General features: G+C 39.1%; 1 protein-coding gene across 4 annotated transcripts in view; it reads left to right on the top strand.

Annotated features, from left to right (window-relative positions):
- The window catches only part of LOC132623038 (transportin MOS14), a 64,271-nt gene that overhangs the window by 23,109 nt on the left and 13,399 nt on the right, over positions 1 to 27,763 (top strand). For 3 of the 4 annotated variants that reach the window (XM_060337733.1, XM_060337732.1, XM_060337735.1), the window contains 4 exons: positions 13,911 to 14,024; positions 14,250 to 14,329; positions 19,973 to 20,108; positions 20,632 to 20,781. In XM_060337733.1, the coding sequence (XP_060193716.1) occupies positions 13,911 to 14,024; positions 14,250 to 14,329; positions 19,973 to 20,108; positions 20,632 to 20,781 (480 nt within the window). The remainder of the gene's footprint in view (positions 1 to 13,910; positions 14,025 to 14,249; positions 14,330 to 19,972; positions 20,109 to 20,631; positions 20,782 to 27,763) is intronic. The other variant, XM_060337734.1, reaches the window with a different exon arrangement.

Raw genomic sequence — 27,763 nt, 5'->3', positions numbered from 1 at the left:
TTATATCTGGTGATAGTTCAATTTAAGGTATCCACATAAATTGTTTGATAGATGTTAGGTCAGGATCTGTTACTATTACATTTTTGACAACATAATCCCACTCACTGAAATCTGTCAAACTATTTATTTCATCTTAGGTTAGGTGTTTGCATTTTTCTTTGATAACCCCCAAGTAAATGTCCAAATGTATTTTTTTTTGTAATAATTCGGAGTCATTTTACTAACGGAAAAGGGCCAAATATACCCCTGTACTATCGGAAAAGGGCCAAACCCCTTGTTATACTTCGGGTTCAAATATACCCTTACCGTTATACTTTGGGTCCAAATATACCCCCCACTTTAACGGAGTGATAGGTGTCATCATCCAATTGGCTTATTTTTAATTATTTTCTAATTAATTATAATCCCTTATTACCCACATCCTAAAATTTGAGGAAGCCTCATCAATGTCTGCCGACCTTCCGTCCCCGTTGCCGATCGCCGGCGTTAGTCCCCTCAACTTAGAATAAGCCGTTGAATAAAACCCAGATTCCAAAATCACTAGAAAGTCAATTACAGGCGAGAACTTGCTAGCCAAAAAATAGAGAAAGTTGCCAACGTTAAGCAAATGGGCTAGCTTATAAGGAAAGGTAATGAAGAAAAAACTCTAAACCGGAGATGAGAATCAGAACCGGTTTGTCACGTCCCAAAATACTCGCTAGACGTGATTGGCACCCAGCAAACACCACCCGCCAGGCGAACCATATATCATACCCTTAATCATTTACAAAAGCACTAAAAGAAAATAAGTGCAGGTCCAACAACGTTATTAATAATAAAAATGCGAAATAGTCGGCAACCAAGAAAACCAACCAACGCTAAGATAAAAAGAATCTCTAGCCCACATCCCACGCTAAGACCATGGAGCATCTAACAGAGTTACATGAGTTTGAGTGTCGGGCATGTAAACCCAAAATAAAAGAAATAACTAGAAATAAACTAGATAAAGCTGAAATGGCTGCCTCCACGAACAATGCGGTGGCTCACCTCAGCAACAGAATCCACTCACGAAATCTTCAATTACCAGTCTCGTTCTCAACGACAGTATCCGCATGGACATGCAGGTAAGGATTGAGTTATACATAAATATAACCCATTAAGATCCTCGACCCGCAACGTTAAATACCCCTGGAACAAGTGTTAGAAAATACAAACACACAACAAGCACAAAATATTACGCACATGAATATATCATTATATAATAGCAACCAAGTCCCAAACCACTGTTTATCAAGTATATTATATATCTCAACACAATTTCAACACAATTTACACTAAGGACCTGTCATAAACGGCAGTTAAAGAATTAATCAACACCATGAATCCACGGCAACATACACAATGTGCCAAATATGTCGGGAAGCATACACAATGCTAAGGGAAGCATACACAATGTCCCAATATCATCAAGAAACATACACAATGCTAAGGGAAGCATACACAATGCCCCAATATCATGGCTCACAGCTATATCACATCACAAAATAATTTATAAAGAGAGTTTTAAATTATTTGAAAATAAAGTATATACGGCTGGCCTTAAGGACTACCGATTCTGCCAAGCACACGCTCGCCCCAACACATGGACCAGGCAGACAAAACATATTTTTAAAACGGGTTTTGAAAAGCAAGTACCCAAAGCTTAAAGTCTTACTTACCTCAAATTCACAATTCAAGCACTTCCCAATAATTCAAAACTGCGTTCTCGAGTCTCCGGATTGCCTTAAACTACACAAAAACGGATTTAGAATGGTCAAAACCCTTAAGGCAAACCACTTCTATATTTTTAGAGGCTTAAACGGTTAAAGTCAAATTTTAAAGGACAAAAAGGCCCTCTTGTCAATGTGTTCAAAACCCAACAAGACATGTTTTCGGGAAGGCCTTAACGAGAGGATTGCAACGATATATAGAAGTCTAAAATCCGACACTATTTGCCCTTTCAAATCAATGATTTTGATTGAAGAACCCTAGAGCTAAACTTTCTCAATTCCTCAAAATATTCCCATATTTTTACCATAAAGATTCACCCATAATTATGTAATAAACTTAAATAAAAGATTAGAATCATTACCTTGATGATTTGGGATGAGAGTTCTTATTTTTATCCCCTCTTTTCCTTTCTTTTCCTTTTTTCCACTGGTTTTTCTCCCTCTGTTGCTTGTTCTTTTTTATTTTCCTTTCAGCTGTGCGCAATTAAACCTTCACGTCTGATGGCTTAGACCATCAGACTTTTGAAGTCTTTAACTTTTTTTTTTCCTTTCTCGTTTTCCTTTTTGGGCTTGGCCCACTAAATTCCTTCTTTTCAATTTCCTTTTTAACTCTAATTTCGATTTTTTTTTAATTCCTTTTAGCTAAAATTACCAAATAAACCCTTATTTAAAAATTGGGTTATTATATTCTCCACCACTTAAAATAACGTTCGTCCTCGAACGGATCTAGAATCATACCTGTCACGTCAAATAAGTGAGGATATGTATCTCGCATGTCCGCCTCGGACTCCCAAGTAGCCTCCTCGGTTGGATGATTACGCCACAACACTTTGACTGAAGCTACCTTCTGCGACCTCAATTGTCGCACTTGCCTATCAAAAATAGATATCAGACCTTCCTTATAAGTCAAATTTTCATCGAGCTCCACATCCTCTGGCTGAATCTTATGGTTATCATCACGAACTTTCTTATCTGCATAGGACTTCTGTCTGCTTTGTGCTGTCTTAAGTCCTTCTCGTATTATCGCAACTTTCTCCAAGGCTTGCTGAACCAAATCTGGACCTAATAGTTGTGCTTCGCCCGGTTCGAACCATCCAACTGGTGAACGACACCTGCGGCCATATAGGGCTTCAAACGACGCCATCTGAATACTCGATTGATAGCTTTTATTAGAAGCAAACTCTGCCAAAGGCAACTGATCGTCCCAATGACCACCAAAATCAATCGCGCAAGCTTTAAGCATGTCCTCTAAAATCTGAATAACTCGCTCAGACTGTCCATCAGTTTGTGGATGAAAAGCTGTACTCAACTCGACCTGTGAACCCAACGACTTCTGAAAAGACTTCCAAAACTCAGCAGTAAATTGTGCACCTCGATCAGATATTATAGAAATAGGCACACCATGAAGTCGTACTATCTCACGGAGGTAAATATTTGCTAACTGCTCTGCGGTATGAGTAACCTGAACTGGTATAAAATGAGCGGATTTGGCGAGTCTATCCACAATCACCCAGACTGAGTCATGTTTCTTGAAAGTATTCGGCAAACCAACTACGAAATCCATCGTAATCCTTTCCCACTTCCACTCTGGGATAATCAAGTTTTGCATTACTCCGCCGGGTTTTTGATGTTCATATTTGACCTGCTGACAATTTAAGCAACTTGTCACATGTTTCAAAATATCAGCCTTCATACCTTTCCACCAATATAATCCACGCAAGTCTTGGTACATCTTCGTAGCACCTGGGTGGATGGAGTATCGCGAGCTATGAGCCTCTTCAAGAATTAGTTGTTTCACATTACCCACCATAGGAATACACAGTCTACCTTGACAACGTCACACGCCTTCGCCATCAATAGAGAATGACTTAACGCCCCCATTTTGCACTCGATCTCGCAGTCTAGCAAGATGGGGATCTTCGTATTGGCAAGCCTTGACCTGCCCTACTAAGGACGATTATGCCACGATAACTGCAAGTAACCTGCCCTGTACTGTATGATCAATCCGAACTCCGCAGTTGGCTAACGCCTGAATATCCTTAGCCATAGGTCGTTCTTCAGCAGTAAATCGGGCCAAGCTGCCTATAGACTTTCTACTCAAGGCGTCAGCCACCACATTCGCCTTACCAGGATGATACAAAATAGTAAGATCATAATCTTTAAGTAACTCTAACCACCGTCGCTGTCTCAAATTCAGATCTCTTTGCTTGAATATGTATTGCAGACTCTTGTGATCAATATAGATTTCACACGGCTCACCATAAAGATAGTGACACCAGATCTTGAGTGCAAATACAATTGCGGCCAATTCTAAGTCATGAGTCGGATAATTCTTCTCATGTTTCTTTAGCTGTCGAGACGCATAAGCTACCACTTTGCCATTCTGCATCAAGACACAACCCAACCCGACTCGAGATGCATCACAATAAATGGTGAAACCACCCTCATCAGTAGGTAAGGTCAAAATCGGAGCCGTAGTCAATGCAGTCTTTAATTTCTGAAAACTTTCTGAACATTCATCTGACCACTGGAATACCACACCTTTATGAGTTAAACGTGTCAATGGAGCGGCTATCTTCGAGAAACCCTCCACAAACCTCCTGTAATATCCAGCTAGTCCCATGAAGTTGCGTATCTCTGTGGGAGTAGTGGGTTGAGGCCAATCTCGAAGTACTTCAATTTTCTTTGGATCAACTTGAATCCCATCTCGGGACACCACGTGTCCTAAAAAGGAAACTGTGCTCAACCAGAACTCACATTTTGAGAACTTGGCATAAAGCTTTCGTTTCTTAAGTGTCTGTAGCACAATTCTCAAGTGTTGTCCATGCTCAGCCTCACTCCGAGAGTAGACCAAAATATCATCAATAAACACAATCACAAAATGGTCTAAGTATGGCTTGAATGCCCTGTTCACGAGGTCCATAAATGCTGCAGGCTCATTAGTCAACCCGAAGGACATCACCAAAAATTCGAAGTGCCTATATCTGGTCCGAAAAGCTATCTTGGAGAGATCCTCAATCTTGATCCTCAGCTGATGATAACCTGATCTCAAGTCGACTTTCGAAAAATGAGTAGCACCCTGCATCTGATCAAACAAATAATCAATACGAGGCAATGGATATTTATTCTTGATAGTCGCCTTGTTCAGTTGCCTGTAGTCAATGCACATTCTCATCGTGCCATCTTTCTTCTTCACAAATAACACAGGTGCACCCCAAGGCGATACACTAGGCCTAATGAACCCCTTATCAAGTAGCTCTTAGAGTTGAGCCTTCAGTTCTCTCAACTCAGCTGGAGCCATATGATATGGAGGAATAGAGATAGGTTAAGTCCCTGGAACTAAATCAATGCTGAACTCGATTTCTCTCATCGGGGGTAGGCCGGGTAAATCTTCAGGAAAAACATCCGCAAATTTGCGAACAACAGGAACACTATCAATAGTAACATTGTCCGCTCGAGTATCATGAACGGTGGCAATAAAACCCAAACACCCATGATTAATCATTCGGCGTGCCTTTACATAAGATATTATTTTTCCTTGAGTCACAGGAGTCATGCCTTTCCACACTAAAGGTTCTCCAGGAAAATTAAAATGTATAAGCGTAGCATAGCAATCAACCGATGCATAACATGATGCCAACCAATCCATGCCCATAATCACATCGAAAGCGGACATCGGTAACACACATAGATCAACTACGGTGTCCCTGCCCTGAACAGATATCACACAATCTCTATAAACTCTATCCACTAATATACTCTCCCCCACTGGGGTTTCTACCACGTATGGCACATTAATAGACTCAACTCCCCGTTCTAAGAATATAGCAAAAGAAGGAGATACATACGAATACGTAGAACCGGGATCAATAAGAGCATATGCACCATGAGAACCCATAGTAATAATACCTGTGACTACTACATTAGATGTCTTGACATCCTGTCTGATTATGCAAAGAGTCTCGGCGGTCCACCCCCTCCCTGAGCAACCTAAGCGCCCTGTCGACCCTGTCCACGAGCACCCTGTGGAGCGGCCCTAGCTAGCTGAATCTAACCCTGTGTAGCTGTATTAGTTCCCTGCGGTTGTGTAGTAGCTCGACTAGCACCAGAATTTCCTTTAGGACAGTATTTAGCAATATGCCCCTTTTCACCACAAGTAAAACAAGCCCCGTCTGCCCTAAAGCAACAACCATTGTGATTTCTACCACAGTTAGAACACCTCAGATGATAACCTGACTGATAGGAGCTGGTACCCTTCCTCTGCATCTGCTGCTGGCCTTGTCTAGCTGAAAAACCACTAGAAGACTGCACCACTGATTATGACTGAGTAGGTCTGGACTGCCCACGATAAAAACCACTCTTGCCCCCCGATGGAGCACCTCTAAACCCACCCGTGTTACGTGACTTTTTGCTTTCATGCTCAACTTTGTCCATCTCTAGATAGGACTCGTAACGGAGAGCAGTGTCAACTACATCTGAATAGGTACCATATCGCACATCTCGTACTACAGGATCACGATAGCGATGCTCAAGTCCATCCACGAATCGTCTCACCTTATCTCTCGGATTCTCAACTAAAGAAGGCACATACCTGGATAAATTTGTAAACTTGGCCTCATACTCTGTAATGGTCATAGTTCCCTGCCGCAGATTATTGAACTGACGTCTCATGTCATCTTGCTTGCTTAATGGAATAAACATGTCCTTAAACAGTGCTAAAAATTCTGACCAAGTAATACCACCCTGCTTGTCTACCTATCTGAATCGAAATCCACCAAGACTCTGCAGACTCTGAGAATAAGAAAGTGGCAAATTTCACACCACGAGTCTTCTTCAGCCCCAACGTAGTCAATATCTTTTCACAACGATCAATGAACTTCTGAGGTTCAATAGAAGTTGGTGAAGCATCAAACTCTGGTGTCTTAAGATCCATGAAATTCTTAAACTCCTTGGATTGCCCTGTAGACTGGACGACCTGTTAAGGGGCCACTGAGGTGTCTGATTAGCTGCAACGTTCAACTGAACTTGAGCTTGTGCTTGTGAAGTAGCCTGAGGACCTAGAATTCCACCGTGATTGGGCGCCAATGCCTCCAACACATTCAACAATCTCGTCACCACATCTGCAGGCAAAGCAATAGTAGGTGCAGCAGCTGGTGCTGGTGGAGTGTTCTGAACCACTTGTTCCTGCACTTGCTCTGACGCAACTCGGGGCTGACCCCCATTCACAACTTCGGGCTGAGGAGTGGCCTGAGTCCTAGTCTGATGAGTACCAGCTTGTCTACCACCGCGGGTAGCACTCTGTCCAGCACCACGTTTAGCAGATGAAGATGCGTGTTTCTTAGCCATCTGCGAAATAAATATTACAAGGTTACACTTGATTCAACTTACGCACGAACAAGGAATGAAAGAAGGGAAAACTTTCTAGATGTTCAGTAGCCTCAAGGTCATAAGTATGGGCGGCTACATACCGATGAACAAGACTCTACTAAACACTGCTCCATGACCCGGGACTTAAAGCCTAAGCTCTGATACCAACTTTGTCACGTCCCAAAATACTCGCTAGACGTGATTGACACCCAGCAAACACCACCCGACAGGCGAACCATATATCATACCCTTAATCATTTACAAAAGCACTAAAAGAAAATAAGTGCAGTTCCAACAACGTTATTAATGATAAAAATGCGAAATAGTTGCCAACCAAATCCATAATCGATTTATGAAAACCAACCAACGCTAAGACCATGGAGCATCTAACAGAGTTATATGAGTTTTGAGTGTCGGGCATGTAAACCCAAAATAAAAGAAATAAACTAGATAAAGGTGAAATGGCTGCCTCCACGAACAATGCGGTGGCTCACCTCAGCAACAGAATCCACTCACGAAATCTTCAATTACCAGCCTCGTTCTCAACGACAGTATCTGCATGGACATGCAGGTAAGGAGTGAGTTATACATAAATATAACCCAGTAAGATCCTCGACCCGCCACTTTAAATACCCCTGGAACAAGTGTTAGAAAATACAAACACACAACAAGCACAAAATATTACGCACATGAATATATCATTATATAATAGCTACTAAGTTCGAAACCACTGTTTATCAACTATATTATATATCTCAACACAATTTACACTAAGGACCTGTCATAAACGGCAGTTAAAGAATTAATTAACACCATTAATCCGCGGCAACATACACAATGTGCCAAATATGTCGGGAAGCATACACAATGCTAAAGGAAGCATACACAATGCCCCAATATCATCAAGAAGCATACACAATGCTAAGGGAAGCATACACAATGCCCCAATATCATGGCTCACAGCTATATCACATCACAAAACAATTTATAAAGGGAGTTTTAGATTATTTGAAAATAAAGTATATGCGGCTGACCTTAAGGACTACCGATTCTGCCAAGCACACGCTCACCCCAACACATGGACCAGGCAGACAAAACATATTTTTAAAATGGGTTTTGAAAAGCAAGTACCCAAAGCTTAAAGTCTCACTTATCTCAAATTCACAATTCAAGCACACTTCCAATAATTTAAAATTGTGTTCTCGAGTCTCCGGATTGCCTCAAACTACACAAAAACGGATTTAGAATGGTCAAAACCCTTAGGGAAATCACTTCTATATTTTTAGAGGCTTAAACGGTTAAAGTCAAATTTTAAAGGACAAAAACGCCCTCTGGTCAATGTGTTCAAAACCCAACAAGACGTCTGTTTTCGGGAAGGCCTTAACGAGAGGATTGCAACGATATATAGAAGTGTAAAATTCGACACTATTTGCTCTTTCAAATCAATGATTTTGATTGAAGAACCCTACAGCTAAACTTTCTCAATTCCTCAAAATATCCCCATATTTTTACCATAAAGATTCACCTATAATTATGTAATAAACTTAAATAAAAGATTAGAATCATTACCTCGATGATTTGGGATGAAAGTTCTTATTTTTATCCCCTCTTTTCCTTTTTTTTTTTCTCCCTTTCTTTTCCTTTTTTCCATTGGTTTTTCTCCCTCTGTTGCTTGTTCTCTTTTATTTTCCTTTCAGCTGTGCACAATGAAACCTTCACGTCTGATGGCTTAGACCATCAGACTTTTGAAGTCTTTAACTTCTTTTTTTTTTCCTTTCTCCTTTTCCTTTTTGGGCTTGGTCCACTAAATTCCTTCTTTTCAATTTTCTTTTTAACTCTAATTTAGATTTTTTTTTTTAAATTCCTTTTAGCTAAAATTACCAAATAAACCCTTTGGGTTATTACACGGTTAGCCAGTCGGCAGCTTGGAAATCTAGAGAGAGAGTTAATGTGAGAACAGAGAATGCAAAAAGCCTACTTAGTGTTGGGTCTTCACTCTTTACTTTTCAAGAACTTGAAGAAAATATAATAGTCAGATCATTTACAGTGAAGTAAATAAATTTGTCTAAGAAAAGAGAAAGAGTAAATAAATATGTATGAACTCTAGAGGATAAGGACGTATACAGTATTATTAGTAGTTGGTGTTCAAGACTTCAATGCTAGGCACATTTTGACCATAATCAGCTATAACAAAAGTGATTAAAAGCGCCGGCGATCGGCAATGGCGATGGATGGTTGGCAGCCATTGATAAAGCTTGTCTTCATTTTTTAGGATGTGGGTAATAAGGGATTATGGGTTGGATTTTGATTAAATAGGATATAATTCAATAGGATGATGACACGTGTCACTCCGTCAAAGTGGGGAGGGGGGTATATTTGGACCCAAAAGTATAACGAGGGGTATACTTGGCCGTTTTCCGATAGTACAAGGGTATGTTTGGCCTTTTTCCGTTTTACTAATTCACAGCCCAAACATTTTTATAATCATGAATGTAAGCTATCCATCTATCTATACAAAAACCATCTATCTGTACAAAAAAAAGCTTTTTTTAATATTGAATTGTGTAACCATCTACTCTAAAAGTTTAAGTTGTTAGAGAGCACACTTTTATTTACTTAGAGTTCATTTGGTTTAGCGTTTAAGCACTAAGTGTTGCAAAGCACTTTTAAGTATGTTTGGTAAAAAGGTGCTGATAAGCACTTTTCTATTAAAGTGATGGAAATGTCCTTAAAGCTGCTAATACTACAATTGAGCTTCAAACTTCCATATTGTCTTCCACCCAGCATTTTGTTTCCTCCTCCTGCTAGACCTACGTAATACACCCGTATAGAAATGTGATATCGCTTAGTACTCCATGCGATTCTAACTTCCAGTCATCTCCAACTGTGATATACCTATATATCGTCTAAACATGCACTGGTTGTCATGATCATGTCAATTTGCTTAAGCACTATTCACATCTAGTTTATAGAATATGCCATTAAAGGTGATTATGTTTCACATACATTTGGTTATGGAAGCTCTGAGCAGGATGATGGATAGAGCTGTCTTGGGGGGATACCTAAAGGGTTTTGATGCAGCGGTTGGGGTGTCTCACCTATTGTTCGCGGATGATACCTTGGTTTTTTGTGATGTTGTTGAGACCCAGTTGGACTATTTAGGCCAAGTTCTCGTTTGGTTTCAGGCGGTATCAGGACTTAAAATTAGTTTGAGGAAGTGTGAGATTATCCTTGTTGGGGAGGTGAATAACATTGGGTCGCTTGCTCGTGTCTTGAATTGCAGGGTCGGAGCTCTGCCGACTACATACCTCAGAGTACCACTAGGTGCCTCAAACAAGGATCTTATGGTGTGGAATCCGGTTGTTCAGAGGGTTGAGAAGAGACTAGCAGGGTGGCAGAAAAGATATTTGTCCAAGGTTGGGAAGGAAGTGCTTATTAAGAGCACATTATCGAGTATTCCCACTTACTGCTTGTCTTTATTTCTTGCTCCAACTTCAGTCACTAATAAGTTGGAAAAGATTCAGAGAGATTTCCTTTGCGGATGGGACAAGGAAGTTTCACTTGGTGCGGTGGGACATTGTCATATCTCCTAAAAAATGGGGAGGCCTAGGAGTTAAGGTTTTAAAAGTCTTTAATAAAGTTTTATTGGGCAAATGGATGTGGAGGTTCGGGGTGGAGGTACAAGCTTTGTGGAGGGGGTGATAGTTGACAAATATGAGATTATGAAAGGGAGCTGGAAAACTAGAGATACCGTTTTGCCTTTTGGTTGTGGTTTATGGAGAAATATCATGAAGGGATGGGATAATTTTGTGAAAAATATCTCATTCAAGGTCGGAGATAGGAGGAGGGTATATTTTTGGGGACAGAACTGGTGTGGGGACATATTATTGAAAGATGATTTCCAGAGTTTGTGCAGAATATCTTGCCAAAGAGATTTGACAATTCAACAGATGAGGGGGACTTAAGGTGGAGAGACTTTTTGGGATTTGAGATTTAGAAGGGATTTTCAAGATTGGGAAGTGGACGAGTTTCAAAGATTGATAGATTTTGCTTCATAGGCAAGTCAATCGAGTGGGTAATCCCGATGTGTGCTGGTGGGCCCGGGGAAATAATGGAGTGTTCTCGGTGAAATCGTTTTATGAGAAACTTTTGGTTAGGGAGGAAGTTGATTTCCCATGTAATGCAATATGGGTTCCAAATGTGCTGAGTAAGGTGTGTTTCTTCACTTGGCTAGCCACTAGAGGAGTGATTTTGATGGCAGAAAATCTTAGAAAGAGGAAGGTTGTTTGCGTCAGTTGGTGCTACATGTGCTAGCAGACGGGGGAGGACGTGGACCGTCTTTTTCTACCATGATATTATGGTGGGACATGTTTGGGTGGTTCAACACTACTTGGGCTACGCCAGGAACTGTGAAAGAGTTGATGGTCAGTTGGAAGAGCGAGAGGAGGAGGAGAAGACGAAGGGCTTGGAACGTGGTTCCTCTTGCATTGATGTGGGTAATTTGGAATGAGAGAAACAAGAGAGCTTTTGAAGGAATAGAGTCAAGTTTTTCTCAGTTGAGGAGTAATCTCCACTCCCTTATTTTCTTTTGGTGTAATCAGAAAGTTCCTAGTTGTATAGTGGATTGGGTGGAGTTTGTAGAGAATCATATTTTGTAGATTCTTTATCTTTTGGTATATCCCTTGTATAAGGTCGTTTTTTTGGCCATGTTTATGAATGAAAATACTTTTATTACTTGATCAAAAAAAAAAAAAAGAAGTTTCACATACATTTGGTGGAATGGAAGATTATGGATACGGCTCTTCCTAATATATCTCTTAACTAAGAAGAGACAAGTCGCTAGAATCTCTCCAGCAATATAAGTACCTACAATTACTCCAACTTTATTAGCATTACAAAATACATATTGATTGATTATATGCATTTTTGATTGACTTTTTGCAACAGAGTCAGGTTGGAGCTTAGATGTTTATCACGTCCAACTTGTTATATACTCCTTCCAGTTCAAAATAAGTGTCCACTTAGCCTTTAGCCCACCCTTTAAGAAAACACTAACTCCTAGAGAAAAAGAGGTAGTTTGACTAAACTATCCTTAATTAAATAGGTATTGGGATCCGGTCACTATCACTTAAATAAGGAAAAATCTGGAAAAAATAAAGTTAATTCCTTCTTGATTTTGTAAGTGGACACTTATTTTGAACCAAAATAAAAAAAGCTAAGTGGACACTTATTTTGAACCGGAGGGAGTACATAGTTAACTCGAGCTCCATTCAGAACTTTTGTTCTCCTCCTCGTGATATGTCTTATTGATATAATCTTGTGTTAAATCTTTTCGTAAACAAAATGACAATGAATCTTGATATGTTGGGTTCGCTCATGAAGTGCCAAATTAGAAGCAATATAGAGAGCATCACGATTATCACACTACTACTATTTAGCAGGTTTGTTAAGACCAATCTCATCTATCAACTGCATACCTACATTCACACATGGATTATGACATAGCTCATTACTTGATTCAACACTAGATCTGGGGACTACCAGTACTTTTTACTTTTTTCTACCACACCAAATTATCTCCAACAAGACCTGAATCCTCTTGTTTTCCAGTCAGCTTTAGATCCCCTCCAATCTTCATCTGGAACACGCAAGTGGTTTCTATAGAACAGACTGCGACAGATGCTTCTTCCAAGTGACACAACATTTGGCCCAAAGTCTCCCAATGATTACTAGTTGGAGTAGACATGAATTTTCATACTACACTCAAGCAAGCAATGTCAGGTCATGTCCTGTAAGATGGTTTTAACTTCCCAGCTAATCTCCTGTGCATCTCAAGATCTTTTAACAATGAACTCCCTCTGTCATAACTTGTAAGCTGGTGGTCACTAGTGCACTGCAAGGCTTATCACCAGTTTTTTCTATTTCAACCAATAAATTCAGGTCATTATTCCTCTTAAATGAAAAGGTACATTTCTTGCTTCTTGTGATTTCAATTCCCAAAAGATACTTAACAAACCTAATTCTGTTGTTTGAAGCTGATTTTGTGTTCAGTACCTTGTCATTGTTGGAATCACTTCAAAAACGTATTCATACTTTCTTTCATTTTATGAAACTAATACAGAGCACGCCAGGTATGCGCAAGCTGGCCCGGACACCACCATCATACAACTAAATTAAATATATATTATAATCTTTTTGTAAGATATTTCTAACTAATTAGAGATAGAAATCTATACAATCATTATTTGCTTGAGATGCTACTACCCATGCTTTTTTCTCTCCTTCTCCGCATCAGATCTTTCTCTATGCCAGGTTGCCAGCCATTAAATTACCCGACATTGAACAATCTTGTGATGTAATAGTAAGTGATTGAAGTCACTCCTTCCTTTGTACGCTCTTTTGTGATCACATTGCTTCCTCGAGATATCTCTAAGAAAATCGTTCTTTGCATACTTTTGTTTTGTTGGAGTACATACCTGATTTTCCTGTAGTTTGTGATCATGTACTTGTATTTTCTGTAGCGACCTTTTTCTCTGTTCGAGGTCTTGCTGTTTTCAGCAATCCTCTTTAACTGTCTTGCATGAGTTGATTATAAAAGAGCTGGTAATTTGACATCAGCGTGTCATGATTTCTGCACTCTTCTTTGGCTTCACATGTGATTTGCATGCTCAAATCATATTTTTTCTCTGTTAATGGTCACTTTACTGATTATGTTTTTGCCTATAGCTTATTTATGGGAATGATACAAACTTGATTATGCTAGGAAGTTTACTTTGTGATTTCTTTCTTTTTCAGATAGCTGAAGTTATTACCACGGAAGCCCAAGACATTGATTTCTCTTTTGTTATTCACTTGGTCACAGTATTATCTAGTAGGCCACAAGATGATGCTAAGGGCTTCATGAGACTTGTATGTGTTATGTTACTCGATTTTTCTTATTTAGCTTATCCTTGTCACAAAAGGGGAACGCTAGATAGATGAAATTGTTAGGAAGAAAGAGAAGCATACTGAAAATTTTGTAAACAATGATTCTCGACTAACTATTTACTTCATTAGGTTTGAGTTATGACAATGTTTAGTACTTTCCTCCTTTCTTTAATTATGTTCCATTTTTTTTTTTGTTTGCTGTTCCAGGTATATAAATCAGCTGCAGAGGTTGTTGCTTCCTATTCGAAGTGGATATCATCTTGTCAAACCAATGGCAGATCCTTGCTGTAAGAATTTTCTTTCCATATTCTTTCAAATAAAATAGAAACCGAAGATACAGTGCTGAAGCAGGCCATGTCTTATTAGTTTAGGCTTTGTTTTAGTTTCTGATGTATTTTTAAGCTGTAGGCGTTGGTTTCAAACCTTTTTGTACTGTTCTATTGCAAAGCTGTTTAAAACTAGTAGTCATGGTAATTTTGAAACTTCAGCTATAATTTTTGGTAGGGTTCTATAATGAGATCTTGTGGGTTCTAATTAGCTATTTGGAGATTGTACTTTTCTCTCAAAAAAAAAAATTGATGTTGACTGTTCTTTCTGGAGTTTTGCTTTATTCTGCTTTCCCTTCTTCATTTTTTTTTTCACTCTGGGATTGTTTTCCAGACAAATCTGCAAAATGCACCAAGTCATTTGTACTAATTGACAAAGAACAAGATTGTGTAGTATGTATAAAGGTTTTCAACCCCTTGAAAAGCTCTTCAATTCCGTTTTTCCTGGTAGTCAACATCAATGTGCCACTCCTTGTACTTCTCTTTTTTCTCCTAAATTTCCAGCTTTTTAAAAAGAAGTCTCTAGCTGTCCATGGCATCACCCATGGATTCTAAGCAGCAACAACAACAACAACAACAGCCCAGTGAAATCCCACATCTTGGGGTCTGGGGAGGGTATAATGTACACAGACCTTACTCCTACCAAGGTAGGATGGCTGTTTCCGAGAGACCCTCGGCTCAATAGAAGCATAAAAAGGGGGTCAGATAAGGTTAAAAGATTTAAAACGATATTGCAATGAAATAATGCAAGCGACACAGTAAAACAGGATAATCTAGGAATTCAAAGCGATATGGAAATGCAAATCACGAAAGCGGCACAGATAAAATAGAGTAATCAAAGTACAGAAAGTAGCAAATAATAACATAAATCAAAGCACAAGAAATTATAATGCGCTAATGCGCCTACTAATAAGGAAAGATAACGAGACTTATATACTAGCCTTCTACCCTAATGTGGGTCCTCCACACCTTCCTATCTAAGGTCATGTCCTCGGTAAGCTGTAACTGCGTCATGTCCTGTCTAATCACCTCTCCCCAATATTTCTTTGGCCTACCCCTACCTCTTCTGAAACCATCCATGGCTAACCTCTCACACCTCCGCACTGGAGCATCTATGTCTCTCCTCTTCACATGCCCAAACCATCTCAGTCGCATTTCCCGCATCTTGTCTTCCACCGAGGCCACTCCCACCTTATCCCGAATAGCCTCATTTCTAATCCTGTCGCTCCTAGTGTGCCCACACATCCATCTCAACATTCTCATCTCGGCAACTTTCATCTTTTGAACGTGAGAGATCTTAACTGGCCAACACTCCGCCCCATACAACATAGCCGGTCTAACCACCACTCTGTAGAACTTGCCCTTCAGTTGTGGTGGCACCTTCTTGTCACATAGCACTCCTGAAGCTAGCCTCCATTTCATCCACCCTACCCCAATACGATGTGTGACATCATCGTCAATCTCCCCGCTGCCTTGCATGATAGACCCAAGGTACTTGAAACTACTTTTCTTTTGGATGGCCTGAGCACCAAGCCTAACTTCCACGCCAACCTCCTGGGGTGTCTCACTGAACTTACACTCTAAGTACTCTGTCTTGGTCCTACTCAGCTTAAATCCTTTAGACTCCAAGGTATGTCTCCAATCCTCCAGCTTAGCGTTAACTCCGCTACGAGTCTCATCGATCAGGACTATGTCGTCCGCGAAAAGCATACACCATGGCACCTCACCTTGAATTTGTCGCGTCAATCTATCCATCACCAAGGCAAATAAAAACGGACTAAGAGCTGATCCTTGATGCAACCCCATCACAACTGGAAAGTGCTCTGAGTCCCCTCCTACTGTCCTTACTCTAGTTTTGGCTTCCTCATACATGTCCTTGATCACCCTAATGTATGCTACAGGTACACCTTTAGCCTCCAAACATCTCCATAGGATTTCTTTTGGAACTTTATCGTAAGCCTTTTCTAGGTCGATGAATACCCATGGATTCTAAGCAGGTTCAACTAATGTCCCTTTTTGGGGGCTGAGTGCAATAATGGATGGTCCACATACTCCCTCAAACTTTCACACATTTATTTACATAGTAGCTTGGTACGACTCTTCCCAAGTGTTTGGTTCTCCAAATGCACTTCCTAGTACAAACTTATTAGAGATTCTAAGGCCTTAATGGAGGTTTGAATCTTAGGCCATTAATTAAGATTTAAGCACTTATTTGGTCTGAATAGGTCTTATAGACTGTTTGGTCAAGCTTATTTTTCCTCAAAAGTGTTTATTTTCTTATAAGTGCTTATTTTTAAAAAGTGAGGTGTTTGGCAAAGCTTTTGGGAGAAAATAAGTGCTTTTGGAGAGTAGCAAAAGCAGTTTTTCGGAAGCTAAAAAAATAGCTTCTGCCCAAAGCACTTTTTTGAAAAGCACTTTTGAGAAAAATACACTTAGAAGCACTTTTTAAAAGCTTGGCCAAACACTAATTGCTACTCAAAAGTGTTTTTTAAATTAATTGGCCAAAACAAATTGTTTTTCGCCAAAAGTACTTTTTTGAAAAGCACTTTTGGGAAAAGCACTTCTCAAAATAAGCTGATTTTAGAAGCTTGGCCAAACAGGCCATTAGTCATTAAGATCTAGAACAAAGTCTTAATATCACTAAGAGTGTAATTTTGTGTGGATAATTTTCACCACCACTCTATCCACAATCACACCACTAACCACCCCTTCCATTTTCAACCACCATCATTGCGCCAACCACCTCTGCCATACAACCACTACTGTCAGTCGCTACCACATCTACCATAACCATCATTATAGTTATATTCGATTGCCACCATCATTGCCATCACCTCCGCCACCACTATCAGCCACTACTCCCACTACGATCAATCCCTATTATCAACCTCCTCGACAATCACAACTAGCACCGCCGCCAACTACCACCAGCACATCGTCAATCATCACACGTTCTTCGGCCACCCCCACCAAAACCGCCAAGTACTAACATCAATCAAGTCCACCATCACGCTAGTCACTACAACACCAACCTCCTCCACCATCACAACTATCAACACCACAATTACTGGCCACTAACACCAACCACCACCACCGCCACCACTACAAACCATTTCCAGCATCACTAGAGAACATAAATGGTGCAATGGTACTATGCCTTTTGGAGTTATGGAAGGGAGATGGAGAACCAATGACACTATGCCTTTTGGGTGTGGTATATGGAGGAACATAATGAAGGGGTGGAAAGCTTTCAGTGATAACATGTCTGTTAAGGTTGGGAATAGTTAGTTTTTGGGGGCAAAAATGGTGCGGAGATATGGTGCTAAAGGATGACTTCCCAGCATTGTATAGGGCCTCTTGCCAAAGGGATTTATCTGTTCAGCAAGTTAGGGGGGCACAAGGGGATGGGTCCTTTAGGATTTCAGGTTCGGGACGAATTTCCAGGATTGAGAGGTGATTGAGCTTCAGAGATTGCTAGCTTTACTTCACAAGCTATTCGAGCCAATTGATAGACCCGATGGTTTGAGTTGGGAGTTGAGAAGTAACAAACTTTTTTCTATCAAGTCATTCTATGAGAACCTTTTGGTTAGGGCGGAGGATAGTTTCCCATTTGATTCGGTCCGGATACCTAAGGTGCCGAGGAAGGTGTGTTTCTTCACATGGTTGGCGGCTAGAGGGGTGATATTGACGGCAGAGAACCTTAAGAAAAGAAAGGTCATTTGTATAAGTTGGTGTTTCCTATGTAAGGAGGCAGGGGAGGACGTGGATCATATTTTGTTACATTGTAAACAAACCATGAGGTTATGGTGGGATATCTTTAAATGGTTTGGTGTTTCTTGGGTTATGCCAAAATTCGTGAAGGAGTTGATGTTCAGTTGGAAGAGTGGATCTAGGAGAAGAAGTCACAAGGCTTGGAATGTTACTCCTCTTGCTTTTTTGTGGGTCATTTGGAAAGAGATGATTAAGAGACCATTTGAAGGGGTGGAGATGAGCTTTGCTCAATTGAGGAGTAGTCTCCGATCCCTTATTTTCTTTTGGTGCACCCATGTAGTTCCTGTTTGTATAGGGGATTGGGTGTCGTTTAGAGAGAACCTTATTTTGTAGGTTTCTCCTTTTTTGGTATACCTCTTGTATACGGCCATTTATGGCCTTGTTAATATCAATGAAATCTTTTACTTGATCAAAAAAAAAAAAAATAAGGTATCTAATTATAGTAGTGGATATGAGGATGCTCAGATGGATGTGTGAGCATACTAGGAGAGATATGATTAGAAACGAAGCTATATGGGACAAGTTCGGAGTGGCCTTTGTGGCGGACAGGATGAGAGAAACAAGACTGAGATGGTTCGGGATGTGAAGAGGAGGTGCGATGATGCGCTAGTTAGGAGGTATGAGAGGTTGGCGGTAGAAGCAGTTAGGAGAGGTAGAGGTAGGCCGAAGAAGAACTGGGGGGAGGTGATTAGATAGAACATGGCACATCTTCCATTAACTTAGGACATGACCTTGGATAGGAAGATTTGGAGGTCGAGAGTTAGGGTAGAAGGTTAGTAGGTAGTTGAGTATTATCGCACTTTGTGTGGGAGATGTTGAGGGCTTGCCTTAAACTTTACTTGATAAAAAAAAGGTAGGCGGCTAGCCTCCTCATCTCCTTTTCTTAGTTTTATTATTTATATCGCATAGTTACTTATTCTTCAGTGCGTATTACTATCTATTGATTCATTTGTTTTGCATTTTGATATTTTATTGTTATATATTCCTTGCAATCCTGCGTCGATTACATTTCTTTTGAGTCGAGGGTCTACGGGAAACAACCTCTCTACCCCACAAAGGTAGGGGTAAAGTTTGCGTACATCCTACCCTACCCAGACCCCACTTGTGGGATTACATTGGGTATGTTGTTGTGGTTTTATTAAGGTATCTAATTGTATTTGTACATTTAATTAGAGAATATCCTAGAATATCATATACAATATTCAATTATTAGAACACCATTCTGAAACATAATGAATCTAGAGACATTTTACTACAAGACTACACTATTTTTTGTTTATTTTCAACAGAACTTACGGGTCAAATTCTTTAATGGAACAGCCCCTTCTTTCATTGTTGTAACTGCTATGGAAAAAGATATTGTTGCTCTTATCAACTGATCAAGGGACATAAAATGAATGGAGTGAGTACTACGTAATTTGTCTTTACTGTGCTCCTACACTGCTAGAAGAAAGCTTCACCGAATGCGTTTAGGGCTTTGTCCCCTCAGCATTTGTATAGCCTGCTCCCAAACTTCCTCTTCTGGAAACTCCCGCCCCACTTCATTTGGTTAAAACTGATTCCCTACATCCTGTTTTTCACGACATGCTTTTTCTACAGTTGTTTGTGTAATACCTTAAATTGCCTTCTTATTGTACTCTTCCTGAGATGCTGTCCTCTCGACCCATTTCTTCTGCAAAGTTTTTCTTTCTATCTGTGATTTTGAAAATAAATTATTTTCCCAAAACAACCGCATACCGTTTTTTAACCTTGTTTTTGGGTGGAATTTGTTGTACCTTGTCCATGAGTATCTCCTGTTGATGTTATAGTGATGATCTTATATGTTATTATCAGATTATTTCTTGCAACGGGCATCTCAGAACCTTTATGTTCAGCTGCTTGTGCCAGTGCTTTGCTCAAGTTATGCGAAGATGCCACTGCCCCTATGTATGAGCATTCAAGTTTGGAGATCTTACTCTGGATTGGAGAGGTTTGTCCTATATAAACTATGTGGTGTCTCAAATTTTTTTTACCTGAAGGTCTTTGTTCAAGTTATTTTGTATTGCAGTATCATTCTCAGGTCAAAAACCAGTTTTAGTTTTTAAGACAATGGTTTGAAATGACGGTCCTATATTATTGACTGGACGTCACGTACGTGTACATGTTCATAGTTTATTGAAATTTAATTAAAATCAAAATTGGAAAGAAAAAGAGCATAGATAGTTGATTTAGAGAGTGAGTGGAGTTGAAAATATAGCTATACATTTCAACTATCTTTTTCTTTGTCTTGATAGTTGGGTGATTGGAGGGGTATTTTAGGACAAAAAAGTTGATAAACATAACAAGTCAGTTGCACTGTCTTGTTTACCTTTTAAATTAGTATAGACATTCCTCTTGTTTATTTGATCAGTAGGTTTGGTTTATCGTTTATAGGAGTGATAATTAATGTGTAATTGTGTTGTTTCTCTTGTTCCTTGTGTTTGACATACTTTTCTTTGACATATTCTTCTTAGAGTTTGGATGAGAGGCATTTGCCTCTAGAGGATGAAGAAAAAGTAGTCAGCGCGATTACTTTGATACTTGGTACCCTTCCTAACAAGGAGCTGAAGAATAATTTGTTAGCTAGGTTGGTCTCGCCTTGCTATGAAGCTATTGGCAAACTAGTAAGTTAATCTTCTTTCTTTTCTTGTATCTCTGTCATGTCATGAACTTACCACAGTACATAATTATATTGTGGTTCTACAAAGAGTGTTGTGTCTCTCTTTTCTCCAGTACTGTTTTGAAGTTCTTTCAACATTTTGTATTAAATGTTTGAACTGCATCACATAGTCTCCTTGTTGCAATACCACATAAAGTTGGGTCTTATTGATGTGAGTGCTCTGTAAGGACCAATTATTAGCTTTATTTTTTTATTTTTTTTATAAAATGAATTTTATATTATAAAGTGTAAGGGAAATAATCCCTGCATAAACAAAAAGCGTACAAAATCTTAAAATAACAAAGAAAAACACAATTCTACACAAAAAAGCACTCAATTTTTTGTGTAACTGGTATTTCATAGGTGCTTCTAACATTTGCGAAAATAAGTAAATAACATGAATGTGATCCGCTTATACCAAATTATGTTGTATTGGTTCAGTTTCATGCTTTTCGAATTGTCCACATTAGACCTTTGGTGCTGCGTCTCATGCTCTATGCTCGATTTCAGTATTTGTGTACCCTTTTCTTTTGAATTTTCACCCCATGAGCATTTCTTTCACACTTGCAAGCGCAAACCATTCAACTCATACATGTTCCATACTGTGACCTATAATTAATATTCAATTAGGCAGTGAAGTAGTAGATGATTAAAGTCTTCCCGTCTCCCCCTTTCACAAGAAACGACAAATGATGTATATGTTCTTTCCCTCAGCTCTCTATTTTAAGTAGCTTCCCTAGCTAAATGAGGAAACAAACTTCTCTTTTGCACTCTAGGGATTCACATTAAGGGGTGAGGAAATTGCATCGCTTCCCTTCTAAGGAGTCCATTTCCATGTATTTCTATAACCAGTGTTTACTGTCACGTCCCAAAATACTCGCTAGACGTGATTGGCACCCAGCAAACAGCACCCGCCAGGCGAACCATATATCATACTCTTAATCATTTACAAAAGCACTAAAAGAAAATAAGTGCAGGTGCCACAACGTTATTAATGATAAAAATGCGAAATAGTCGCCAACCAAATCCATAATCGATTTATGAAAACCAACCAACGCTAAGATAAAAAGAATCTCTAGCCCACATCACACGCTAAGACCATGGAGCATCTATCAGAGTTACATGAGTTTTGAGTGTAGGGCATATAAACCCAAAAATAAAAGAAATAACTAGAAATAAACTAGATAAAGCCTGTTACCATTATCAAAAAAAAAAAATAAACTAGATAAAGCTGAAATGGCTGCCTCCACGAACAATGCGGTGGCTCACCTCAGCAACAGAATCCACTCACGAAGTCTTCAATTACCAGCCTCGTTCTCAACGACAGTATTTGCATGAACATGCAGGTAAAGAGTGAGTTATACATAAATATAACCCAGTAAGATCCTCGACCCGTCACTTCAACTACCCCTGGAACAAGTGTTAGAAAATACAAACACACAACAAGCACAAAAATATTATGCACATGAATATATCATTATATAATAGCAACCAAGGTCCAAAACAATGTTTATCAAATATATTATATATCTCAACTCAATTTACACTACGAACCGTCATAAGTGGCAGTTAAAGAATTAGTCAATACTATGAATCCACGGCAACATACACAATGTGCCAAATATGTCAGGAAGCATACACAATGCTAAGGGAAGCATACACAATGCCCCAATATCATCAAGAAGCATACACAATGCTAAGGGAAGCATACACAATGCCCCAATATAATCAAGAAGCATACACAATGCTAAGGGAAGCATACACAATGCCCCAATATCATGGCTCACAGCTATATAACATCACAAAATAATTTATAAAGAGAGTTTTAAATTATTTGAAAATAAAGTATATGCGGTTGGCCTTAAGGACCACCGATTCTGCCAAGCACACGCTCGCCCCAACACATGGACCAAGCAGACAAAACATATTTTTAAAACGGGTTTTGAAAAGCAAGTACCCAAAGCTTAAAGTCTCACTTACCTCAAATTCACAATTCAAGCACACTTTTCAATAAATCAAAACTGCGTTCTCGAGTCTCCGGATTGCCTCAAACTACACAAAAACGGATTTAGAATGGTCAAAACCCTTAGGGTAAACCACTTCTATATTTTTAGAGGCTTAAACGGATAAAGTCAAATTTTAAAGGACGAAAACGCCCTCTGGTCAGTGTGTTCAAAACCCGACAAGACATATTTTTTCGGGAAGGCCTTAACGAGAGGATTCCAACGATATATAGAAGTCTAAAATCCGACACTATTTGCCCTTTCAAATCAATGATTTTGATTGAGAACCCTAGAGCTAAACTTTCTCCGTTCCTCAAAATATTCCCATGTTTTGACCATAAAGATTCACCCATAATTATGTAACAAACTTAAATAAAAGATTAGAGTCATTACCTTGATGAGTTGGGTGGAAAATCTTTATTTTTCTCCTCTCCCTTCCTTTCTTTTTCTCCCTTTCTTCTACTGCGTTTTTTTTTTCTCCTCTTTTGCTTCTACGTTTTCTGCCTATGTTACAGTGGCTTCTTTTTTCTTTTTAAAATCATTCTTCTCCTTTCTTTCAAATTGGGGCTTCAGCCCTTCCTTTTAATTTTTTTTCCTTTTCCTTTTTCGGGCTTGGCCCACTGAATTCCTTATTTTCTATTTTTTTTAAATCCTTTTAGCTAAAATTACCAAATAAACCCTTATTTAAAAATTGGGTTATTACAATTACAATCTTCTGCTTGTAGAGGAGTTGAAGCAAGCTATGAGGTTCTTCTATTTCAATATTGAAGATTTTTAGCAAGAAGAAAAGGCTTCTTGTATTTCTGAATAATTATACAACCCATAAGAATGGTTACTTATACATGAGTTCTAAGACTAAATAAGGAAAGACTTATCAATCTTAATCAATGAATTCCTAATCAATTACATTAATACAATATATTCCTAAAATTAAGCTATCAATCTTAATCATCAATATCAAATTAACATCTCAATCTTAATCATTAATACCAAATCAACACTCAGCTAGTTGTTTTTCCGATAACACATGGAACAAACTCAAGACACCACCCGTGACTTTTTCTTTGATGAAGTGTCGATCAATTTCAACATGCTTTGTTCGGTTATGCTGGAATGGATTTTGAGCTATACTGATTGCAGCCTTGTTGTCACAATACAAGGAAAGTTTCTTTTTGTCAGACAATCTCAATTCTTCTAGTATCTTTTGTAACCACAAAAGGTCACAAACACCCTGGGCCATAGCTTTATTCTGCATCCGCACTTGATCTAGCAACTATACTTTGCTTCTTACTTCTCCAAGTGATCAAGTTTCCTCCTACGAGTGTACAGTAACCGGATGTAGACCTTCTGTCATCTAGAGATCCAACCCAATCTGCATCTGTAAAGGCTTCTATTTGGAGGTAACCATGTCTAGAGTAAAGTAGACCTTTTCCTGGAGCAGACTTTAGATACCGCAAAATGTGAAAGACAGCTTGCATTTGAGGATCACGGGGATCGTGCATAAACTGACTCACCAGGCTGACTGAATAGGCTATGTCTGGTCTAGTGTGAGAGAGAGAAATGAGTCTTCCAACCAGCCTCTGATATCTCTCTTTATCAACTGACTTTCCAACTCTGCTTTGTAGTTTGTGATTGCTTTCAATGGGTGATTCTGCTGGTTTGCAACCTGTCATACCTATTTCTTTCAAGAGATCCAGAATATACTTTCTTTGAGAAATAAAGATTCCTCTTTTTGATCTAGCAACTTCAATTCCTAAGAAGTACTGCAATTTTCCTAGATCTTTAATCTCAAATTCCTGTGTCAACAACTTCTTCAATCGGGTCATCTCCTCTTTGTCATCTCCTGTCATTACTATGTCATCAACATAAACTATGAGAAGAGTGAGTTTACCCTTTTGATGTCTTATAAAGAGGGTGTGATCCGCATTGCTTTGTTGGTAACCAAAGGAGATCATTGCTTTATAGAATCTGTTAAACCAAGCTCTAGGAGATTGCTTCAATCCGTACAAGGCTTTCTTCAGTACCAAAACCAAGAGGAATCTTCATGTACACCTCTTCAGTCCCAGTCAAGATTAGCTACACAAGATAGAAGAATTCTAATAGTGTTTATTTTTGCAACAGGAGTAAATGTCTCTTGATAATCCACTCCATAAGTCTGAGTGAATCCTTTAGCCACCAATCTTGCTTTGAACCTTTCAATGGAACCATTAGCTTTATGTTTTAGAGTGAAGACCCATTTGCAACCAACCAACATCTTGTCTGGTGGTAATGCGACAAGTTCCCAAGTCTCATTCTTTGATAAGGCCTTCATTTCTTCCATCATAGCTTGCTTCCATTTAGAATCTGCAAAAGCTTCCCTCCAATTCTAGGGAATAGACACAGAAGAAATAGACAAGACAAAGGCTCTATAGGAGGGCAATAAAGAATTATAGGAAACAAAGTTAGATAAAGGGTGTTTAGTGCACGATCCGACTCCTTTCCTGTGAGCAATAGGCAAATCTAACTCATTAGGAAGTATAGATAACTCACCAGAAGAAGAAGGTTCGGCTTCGGCAGGTTGCATGATGGCTTCTTCTGCTCTATTTCTCCTTGAGTAAGTTATCAAATCAGGCCTATCCAAATGCCCAACAGTCTCCCCCTAAATTCTTTCTCCAATTTCACTTTCCCTTGTAGCAGTAGTTTCAACAATGGAACTAGGAAAAACCATCTCTTCTTCCTTATAATTCTCCCCCTGAAGAGGTAATGGTGTAATATTGAAATAGGGCTCAGATTCTCAAAAGGTAACATCCATACTGACAAAGAATCTCCTAGAAGGAGGGTGATAACATTTGCACCCTTTCTGTGTTGGAGAATACCCAATAAAGACACATTTAAGAGCTCTAGGTTCAAGTTTCCCAGAGTTCCTAGCGTGAACAAAGCAAACACACCCAAATATCATTGGAGGAATAGTGTAGTAATTTTTACCCTTTAAAGCTTCTAAAGGACTCTGAAAATTAAGAGTTTTAAGTGGCATTCTATTGATGAGGTAGGCAGCTACTAGAATGGCATCCCCCCAGTAAGGCTTCGCCAGATTCATGGTAAACAAAAGGGATCTTGCTACTTCTAACAAATGCCTATTTTTTCTGTCAGCAACCCCATTTTGTGCACTATACAAGGACAACTAGTTTGATGGATTATCCCAAAAGACTCCAAGTAAGCTCCAAAAGTTTTATCCGTGTATTCTGTGCCATTGTCAGTTCGAAATATCTTTATCTTAGCCTCAAACTGAGTACAAATCATCTTATGAAATGACTGAAAACAGGAGGAAACTTCACTTTTGGCTTTTAACAGATATACCCATGTCATTCTAGTGCAACAATCGATAAAAGCAATAAACCATCGACTACCAGACAAAGAAAGTGTTTGAGTAGGACCCCAGATATCAGAATGAATAGTCGAAAAGGGAATTGTGCTTTTATTGTCACTCAGAGAATAAGAGTTTTTAGTGTGCTTGGCATATTCACATGCATCACAAGACAGATTCGAACTCAGTTCTAGAAAATAAACTAGGGTATAGCTTTTTTAAAGCAAAAAATGATGGGTGCCCCAACCGTCTATGCCACTGTATTGTTTCTCGGTTGACATCCTTATTTCCTACAAAAAAGGCTTGACCAGAGTCTCTAGTTCCATCGATCAAATATAAGCCATCATGCAATCTACCACTGCCAATCTTCTTCCCTGTATGAAGGTCTTGAAAAACACAATAATCAGGAAAGAATATGATATTACAGTTTAGTTCGTTGGTGATAGCACTAACAGATAATAGGTTAATAGGAAAATCAGGCACATGAAGAATGGATGATAAGGTAATATCAGGAGTACAAACGATTGAACTTGTTCCAGAGACAGGGGTTAGGGAGCCATTGGCTATTCTGACATAATCACCTTTGGGACTAGGAGAGTAATTTTGAAGGCCTTTAGAAGAGCCTGTCATGTGTCTATTCGCACCAGAATCAATAATCCAATAATTAAGGTGAGCATTAAAAGCAATACCTGACTGCACATAATTGGGGCTAGCAACACTAGAAGAGTCAAGTTTTTTCAGAAAACAGCGAAGATGTTGAACTTCATCCTGAGACAGTCTCTCTCCAGAAGTAGTGTCACCCATATTATCTACCATTTTGTGTCACCACCCATAATTTTAACAGATAATAACCCAAATATAATTTAGAATCTGAAAAGAACAACTTTAGAACCTGGATGGGAAGGGTCAGAATAGGCCTATGACCCGATATCTGGAAAAAAAATTCCAGAAAAAAATCGCCGGAAAATCGGCTACCACGCCGGAATCCTAATTCCGGTGATCGAAAAAAATTAAAACTGGTAGGGATAGGCTCAGAATGTTCCAGCAACCCCAACAGAGAAAAACAATCCAGAAACGAACTGAACGGGAGGAGTTTTTTGTGCGGACAGCCACAAAGAGAGAAAAACTCGACCTCTTTGATAAAACACGGAACCTTAGTGCTGCGAGGGAGAAAAGTCACCTCAAAAAGGCAGCAATGGCTCTGATACCATGAAGAGTTTTAGCAAGAAGAAAAGGCTTCTTGTATTTCTGAATAATTATACAACCCATAAGAATGGGTACTTATATATGAGTTCTAAGACTAAATAAGGAAAGACAATATTACACAATCAATTCCTAATCAATTACATTAATACAATATATTCCTAAAATTAACCTATCAATCTTAATCATCAATATCAAATCAACATCTCAATCTCAATCATTAATACCAAATCAACACATATAATTTTTGAACTTGAAGTCCCAAAATACTCCATTACCCCCTTCCTTATCCTCTTCAAGCAAGCATGAAGAGGAAAAAGCTTAGAACTTCATGCATATAATTTTTTAATTTGAAGTCCCAAAGTTCAAAATAGTCCCTTGCCCCCTTCCTTTTCTCT

This window comes from Lycium barbarum, chromosome 12, assembly GCF_019175385.1.
Source record: "Lycium barbarum isolate Lr01 chromosome 12, ASM1917538v2, whole genome shotgun sequence".
Lineage (NCBI taxonomy): Eukaryota > Viridiplantae > Streptophyta > Magnoliopsida > Solanales > Solanaceae > Lycium > Lycium barbarum.
This window is presented reverse-complemented; position numbering and strand designations above follow the sequence as displayed.